The sequence below is a fragment of the Ipomoea triloba genome, chromosome 2 (assembly GCF_003576645.1).
Source record: "Ipomoea triloba cultivar NCNSP0323 chromosome 2, ASM357664v1".
In the NCBI taxonomy this organism is placed as follows: Eukaryota; Viridiplantae; Streptophyta; class Magnoliopsida; order Solanales; family Convolvulaceae; genus Ipomoea; species Ipomoea triloba.
Window position 1 is genome coordinate 15,003,197 of NC_044917.1, and position 8,409 is coordinate 15,011,605.

The 8,409-nt window shown below is 36.2% G+C and overlaps 1 protein-coding gene across 1 annotated transcript in view; it reads left to right on the forward strand.

Annotated features, from left to right (window-relative positions):
* The window catches only part of LOC116010806 (coatomer subunit delta-like), a 7,336-nt gene extending 4,048 nt beyond the window's left edge, over positions 1-3,288 (forward strand). Inside the window, exons 4-8 of the mRNA XM_031250314.1 lie at positions 1,922-2,114; positions 2,406-2,559; positions 2,868-2,930; positions 2,992-3,088; positions 3,199-3,288. Of these exons, the coding sequence (XP_031106174.1) occupies positions 1,922-2,114; positions 2,406-2,559; positions 2,868-2,930; positions 2,992-3,088; positions 3,199-3,288 (597 nt within the window). The remainder of the gene's footprint in view (positions 1-1,921; positions 2,115-2,405; positions 2,560-2,867; positions 2,931-2,991; positions 3,089-3,198) is intronic.
* The last annotated feature ends 5,121 nt before the right edge of the window (positions 3,289-8,409 follow it).

Genomic DNA, 8,409 nt, shown 5'->3' on the forward strand with positions numbered 1-8,409 from the left:
ATATATATATATATATATATATATATATATATATATATATATATATATATATATATATAACTAACACAAAACAAATCTTTTTACGTAAAATAGAGTTTTACGTAATCTGCGTTTTTCCCGTTCATCATCAGTTCTGAGTTTCCCGATTGTCTGGGCGGCCGACTGTTTAATCGGAGACGACGAGGCTTCACAGGAGCTGGAGGTTGGTTGTTCATGGTGATGAACGCACCGACAGTCTATGTGGCATTGTCGTTCGTGCTTGCGTACCGGCAGTGTAGGTGATGCCGTCGTTCGTGCTTGCGTTGGCTGTCGACCGATTGGTAGTCGGCCGGGTCGAACAAGAGTCGCGTCGTGGTGGTGCGGAAGATGTCGTCGCATGAGACGTTGCTGGTTGTTCTTGGAATGATGGTTTGACCACTACTACAGAAATCACATACAACGTCGGGTATTTAACGTCGGCTAAATAAATAGCCGACGTTAAAGTTTAATTAATTAATTAAAAATAAATAGCCGACGGTATTAAGTCGCTCGTAGTCAAACCTATTAACATCGTATCACATACATCGCGTTGCCTACAACACACAACATAGCCGTCCTCGATCGCCCTCGCCCAGTAGCCGTCGCCCTCGCCCTTCCCAGCGCCGTCGCCCAGTGCCATCGCCCTCGCCGTCGCCCAGCGTCGTCGCCCTCGCCGTCTCCCTCGACCAGCGCAGAAGGACGCCCGCCGCAACCGCACGCTAGGGGTCCTCCGGAGTAGCCGCCGCACGCCCGGCCCCCTCCTCACCGGTGCACGCCGCACTGCCTGGCGGAAATCTGGTATGTATTTGATTTTTATGTTTTTTTTTAATTTTTCTTTGCTCCATTGCATTTGTAATTCCAAGCAGAAACAAATCCACTGCCATGATTCCAAAAATAATTCGAATTTTTTTGGACCAAATTGGAAGTTGAATAACGCATATTACTTGTGTAATAGTTCGATTTTTTTTGCTCCATCTTCATAGTTCAGCTTCAATAGTCTTGTTTTTGTCATCTAATCCTTCACATCTCCCATCATGAGCACAAGAAAAAGTGGTCTTCTTTAGTCTTTAACCCACCTCCAACTAGAAATTGTCTTCCACCCATTCCACTTTTGATGAAAAATTATTGTCACTTGTATTCTTTAGTCTTTTGTATCTGATTAAAAGCTTTTGTCACTTGTATTCTTTCAATAAAAACAAATTATTAAGTATGTCAATATTGGTTTTTACTTTTTATAGTTGTAGTTGGCTGCTTTGCTTTGAAATGGGAGTGATAAACTATCTGATTGGTGATTCAGGGAGTCAGTCTAGTCCTTTCTCTTGTAGAGGGAACTTTGAAGAAATTAGAGTTTACTGTTATACATCTGGGTCTAGATGTAATCGCAGCCTGTTGTAACTATTTCAAATTTTCAATAGCATTTGACTTGAATAAAGGCTCTGAAAGTGTGGGGAAAGTGAACCTGAGGTGGGTCATAATTATTAAGCAAGTGGGGAAAGTGAACCTGAGGTGGGTCATAATTATTAAGCAATGCTTACTTGTATCATCTTTTTAAAAAATAAATTTTAAGCAATGCTTACTTGTATCATCTTTTTAAAAAATAAATTTTTTATTAAGGTAATTAAGATTCATAAAAGCAACCTGTGGTTGATGCTAGATAGTTTACTTAGAAGTTTAGTCACTATCATTCAGTATTTCAGTAATCAAAATGACTTGTATATTTTACACGAGTAATTAAGAATGATACTGTCGTATTCTTGACATTTGTTAGTCCAATTTTTTTACTTTGCAACTTATCTTAATTGCCCCATTCTTGATGCTTGATAGTTCAAAACTTGTTCTTTGCAACTTATTAACGACAATTATTGTTGTTGTCATCATTATTATTGCTTTGTGCAACTTTCAGATTGAGACCAGCGGTAATCCAGCAATCCTTTTCAAGACACATCCAAATGTCAACAAGGAATTGTTTTCCAATGAAAATATTCTTGGCCTCAAAGATCCAAATAGGCCTTTTCCCGCTGGCCAATCTGGTGATGGTGTTGGTCTGTTGAAATGGAGAATGCAATCAACAGATGAGTCAATTCTGCCATTGACACGTAAGCTTTATTTACTGGTCTTCTTGCTCTTTGATTGAATTGCTGTTAAGAAATTTGTCCTCACAAATACTGAAATACATGAAGCTGGAGAGGCCTTTTCAATATAGGGTTTCAATACATATCAACTTTGACGTTTATATGGAGTATAATCTAACACACATTACATCATCAGTATAACCCTAACTAATCATAAATATCAGTCTAAATCCTAACGCACTCTGTCTGTCTTTGCTATCTATTATTGGTTCTGCGTTACCTTTCTAATCGATGGCTTCAATCTTGCTATTTTAGTTAACTGCTGGCCTTCAGTTTCTGGAAACGAAACCTATGTTAACATTGAGTATGAAACTCCAGCAAACATTGATCTTCAGAATGTTATAATTTCTGTGCCTCTTCCAGCTCTCAGAGAGGCCCCAAACGTACAGCAGATTGATGGGGATTGGAGGTGAGGCTTTAACAAAGTTCACACTATTATACATAATTGACATTCATGTGAAAAAAATAGCAAATAACCACCAGATAGTAGTACATCTTACCACACGTTTGAAGATTAAGACAAGGGAATCCACGGATCAAGTCCCTGTAATGAGTAGCAGAAAACGTTGAACTTAAGTCTTTTATACTAATATCTGTTTGTACCTTAGGTTTCTCGTAATTAAATATTTGCAGATGTTTCATGTTTGCAGGACCAAGTTGTACTTGGAGCTTAAAGAGTGTGTGTTTGCTTACTAATTTAATAATCTTTATTTGCAGGTATGACTCCAGAAATTCTGTTCTGGAATGGTCTATAGTTCTCATCGATGCCTCAAATCGCAGGTCAGAATTTTGAAGCTTGTTTCTTTGTACTACATGGTGTACAACCTATTGTGTGTTGCAGTGGATCTCTGGAATTTGTTGTTCCTGCAGCTGATCCATCATCCTTTTTCCCAATATCTGCCCGTTTCAGCTCTTCTAAAACTTTCAGTGACTTGGAGGTTTGATTTTTGCTCCACTTTGTTGTATTACTATTTTACCTCACTGTTAGCCTTGGAGTTATATCACCTTTCTGGGAATTATGTGCATGATTGGACACAGAACAATGCAGGTTACCAACATTTTGCCGCTGAAAGGTGGGGCCACACCCAAATTCTCGCAAAGAACTCAGCTGGTTACTGAGAACTACCAAGTGGTCTGACAATACTCAAACAGAAAGATGTGTAGCAATTAGAAACAGTAATGTAAGATGTATGTATTGCTTTTATTGCTTTTGGTACAAAGTTTGGGAGAAGATTATGACTTGTATGAATGGATTAATACATTGCTTTTAGTAATGTGATAATTTTTTATGAACTTGTATTATTAATTATTATCAATTGTGAGATTTATTGCTTTTATTAATTTTGATATTATAAATATAAATTGTACAGGTTTTGAATGTGATTGTGATAGCTATATATATTTGAGCAGGTTTTGGGTGTAAATAGAAAAATAAAATGAATATTTAAAAAAAATTACCCTACAACGTCGGCTAGTAAGACTAGCCGACGTTGTAGGGTAATTTTTTTGTTTTTAAATTACCTACAACGTCGGCTATTTGTAAATAGCCGACGTTGTAGGGTATTTTTTTTGTTTTCAAATTACCTACAACGTCGGCTATTTGTAAATAGCCGACGTTGTAGGGTATTTTAGTAGTTTTCAAATTACCTACAACGTCGGCTATTTGTAAATAGCCGACGTTGTATGTGTACCTTACAACGTAGGCTAACATTTAGCCGACGTTGTATGTGTACCCTTACAACATCGGTCAGATCAACGTCGGAGTTTAGCCGATGTTAAAGGGTCCATTTAGCCGACGTTAAAAGCCGTCTATGTAGTAGTGGACGTGCGACTACTGGCGGTCGTTAAATAGGGTAGTGGTCAAACAGTGTATTTAAGCAAATTTATGAGAACATAATATTACCATCTAATTATATGACAATTATGGCAGTAATATGTAATATTTAATATTATATTTTCATAAATATTGTATATGATAATTAGAACTTTGTTACCAAATAAAATATAAGATATTTTTTGTGTCATTAATTGTTATCATATTTTGAAAAATATAATATATGATAATTGGAATTTTATTACCAAATGAAATATTAGATATTTTATGTGGTATTAATTGTTATCATATTTGAAAATATTCTATATTGATAAAAAAAAATTAATTACTACTAATTAAATATGAGATATTTTTGGTAGTATGAATTATTATCATAAAGATGATTTTCTATATTTGAGAAATTAATATTTTTGAAAGATTAGATGATAATATATTATTATTATTTAAAATATTACTTTTATGGTAGTAATAATTATATTATTATAATCTTGAATTATTTATTTTTTTCCTTAAATAGTGATTCTTTATGTGCTAATTTAATCCTATTTAGGTAAGTTTCCATGATTATAATATTTTTCATTAAAGTGTTTAATCATAGATAATTTTATAATAGTAATTAATTAATTACATAAAATTTTGAATTTGGTATGGAATTAATTAATTAATGAAAAGTCTTAATTTGTTATATGGAAATTTGTTTCCATAGAAAGTTTATTTTAGATTGACCCATGTTTTTATGGTATATGATAGGGATAAATTATTGATCTACGTATTCTGGGGCGGGCATTCCGACCTAAAAGTAACTACCGGTCTATTTTAACCTACCAGTCCATCTTCGCGTATCGCCCTCGCCGGCTGCCTGGCTCGAACGGGCCGGTCAAGTTGGTAACCTAACCTTTATGGGTCGGGGGCACCAAAACTCTTGGGACTTTGCCCTGACCTCGGTTGTCGGGCGTCCCGACCTCTGTTGGGAGGCACTTTCCTGTAGAGTTTTGCTCCATTTAGGGGCTTGCATCTGGCCTTCATTTGTAGGGTCGCGTTTTAGGCCGGTGCATGCTTGACACGTATAATACATGCCGCCCGCCCGGAACCTGTCCCCTAGGCCACCTATAAATAGCGCATTTAATGCAGGGTGCAAGACTTTTGGTTGTTCTACTATATAATAGTCAAAGAGACCGGGAACCTCTGACCCACTGTCACGTAGACCGGATTCTCCTAGGGTATTTTGTATTGTACCCTTCTAAACATTAATAAAGAGTATTATGTTCGTAGTCTCGTATATTACTCTATCAGTATAATTGGATAATGGTCTTGTTTGGTAAATAGTTGTTAGCTGATGCTGTTAGAAGGTATAATTAATTGATAATATTAGCTGATTGTAGAATTATGTTTGGTAAATTAGCTGTTAGCTGATAGATGTTTGGTATAATTTCTTTTCTCACAAGGCTAATTGAAAAGGTCACTTTGAGTAGCGTTTTGAAATTTAGTATTTTGGAGTTACAAAAAGCTTATTAACCAAACACTTATATTGATTTTTTAACCAAATCAAACAACTAATAATGGTCAAATAGGTCAAAATTGACTGATAGGCTAATTATTTACCAAACAAGACATATATCTTATAAAGCCACAAATTAATACATTATTTATTTTATGTTATGAACTCTAAAAGAAATCGATAAAGAGTTATCGATATTGAATTAATAATTGATTAATGAATTAATTCAATATTGGATAGTTTTGTGCTTTTAAAGGCTAGCACATTTGGGTCCAAACCAGGCTATATAAATAACCTTACCCTTTTCTTAAAGATGAGATGTGAAAAAGAGAGATTTATTATAAAATAGTTTTTCACGTAAAATCTCTGAGCGTTCTCGCATGCCCGCCCGGCTGGTGGACGGACTAGAGGTCGAACAAGTGGACGGTTCAATATGTTGATTCTACCAAAACACACTTCAAGGGTAAAAACTTTCTAACTCCCTCTTTGAACGTAGAATCTAGAAAGAGCGTTTGTTGCTTCCGGTGCGTATGTATGAATTTTTCTAACAGGTAGCATTGTGCATATTTTATAAAATTGTATCTAGGGTGGAAGTAACTTTAGGGGTAGGGGCCTTGGCTACGAACTTCCAAAATTTTTAATAAATACATGCGTATATATTATTATAATAGAGTTTTCAAAAAAAAAAATCTTCTGACTACTAGAATTGTCAATCTTAGTCCAAAATTGATGGGATCTTCCAAAAAGATTAAAAAAAATTTAAGGGTTAGGTTCAATAAAATTTAGCTTGGTAAAAAATTAGTTAAATAAATCTGAAACTAACCCAGTTTGCGTAGGACGGGTTCGTTAGTGGCAGAGACGCAACATCGCTAAATGAGATCAACACTGGTGGATAGGGGTTTGTGCCATCAATAAACCCTATTAAATCATGCCCAAGGAGGAAAGGAACAACCAAAGTCCTCTAAAAAAGGAAGTTCTTGTGGGTCAATTTTATATTGATAAAGTGATGCGCGGTGGATACGGAATTCACGGTAGTAGAAACCAAAGATGCATCAGCAACATCTAAGATAGTCCATTCAGACGAATTAACATATATATCCGTCATGGGCATAATTATGATTTGCCATAGGAACGAGAAAAACCAAAGCTAACTGATACTAACAAGTGTATACATAGGTAACATAGCGGTGGATGGAAATGAAGGTGTGGAGTGAAGATTCATGGGATGTCGATCTCATGAAGATGGACACTTGGAATTGAATGTTGTATTATCAAACACAATCACACATTTGCACTAGAAAGCTAGAAGCATGGTTCATGCTATGAAATTGCAAGAAGTAAAGAAGAGCAATGAAAGTAAAGGAACTAGCAACTAAACGAAGTAAACAAAGAAGATGTTAGGTGAATTGGATTGACCTATCCTTGATCATATGAAATGAATAAACCTAGGTAAAAAGTGAAGCTATGTGATGAATTGAGGTCTATGTGAGATGACTTCTAATGCCTTAACCATTTCGGTCTTGAAGGCCTATCATAGGGAAATATAGCATGCTAGTACCAACATTCCCTAAGAAACATTTCATCAAGCATATTGTCTACATCCCATCCTGAACCTTGTCCTCTCAAATCTAGGGCGGGGATTGCAAGGGAAAGGAGTCTAAGATTAGTCCTCAATCTCTTGCAAGCGTAACCCTACCTAAACCTATTGCATGTGGTGCACTTCACACACAAGAAGCGTTATGTTTAACGTCTTTAGCCTGACGCAACTTACCCCCATGCATCGAAGCACACAAGAAGGGGGCCGAACCATGCGTCCATTCACTTTGCCTTTGTGGTACACCCCTAAGCGTTGGGCATCCACAAACTCTTTCAAGCAAACATAATGCATACCTCCTTCAAGAATTTTTCCATGATTTGGCTCAAAGAGTATGGCATCATCATTCCCTCTCTTTCTCTCTTCTTTTTGTGTTTTATTTTTCTCTGTTTTTCTAATAGTCCATTCCTTATTCCTCCCTCATTGTTTTTAGGGATCAACTCTTTCACATCAACAAACACCACATGATTTTCAATTTTCCGCTCACATTCTCTTCTTCCAAGAAGACATTCCTCCCCAAGTAACACAACCTTCACCTCCACCATTGGTTTATTGTGCAATATAAATTCCTTCATGAACTTGGCATAACATGGCACTTATTCCAGGCATCCAAAAGTTATGTTAAAATCCCATAGATTGGAAGAATTTGTCATATTGTGTACGACTTTCCTTAGCTATGAGTCTTTGAGGAAACTTGCTTTGAGGTTCTTAGATGGACACATTAGATTGGGCCTTAGCATAGGTTTTTTTGTTAGCTCTTTGTGTCTCATTACCCACATCTTTTGAAACAAATTCATCATTACCCTTAGGAATCGAGGGTGAATTCTCATTTTGCAACAGGATGGCTTGTGTTTCCACCCAGGACCTCTCCCACATGTCTTTAAATTGAGCTATTTGGTCATCTACCCTCTTGCGAGAGTCTCACATTGTTGGCCTTGTGATAACTACCTCATCGGAAGCCTCGCTTGATATTTTGTTCAAGCTTAGCCATGTCTTGCTCATTTTCTTCCATGGGATTCAACTAGGGATGGCAATATGCCCCGTCCCCGACGGGGATCCCTGATCTCCACCCCGACGGGGACAGGGATGGGGAAAATTTTCAGAGAATGGGGATGGGGACGGGGATACCCTTCCCCGCCCCGCCTCGTCTCGGAATAATTATTATAGTAAAAGTTTATATATATGTATATATATATGTATATATGTATATATATATATGTATATATGTATATATATATATGTGTGTATATATATATATATATGTATATATATATATATATGTATATATATATATACATATATATATATATATATATATATATATATATATACA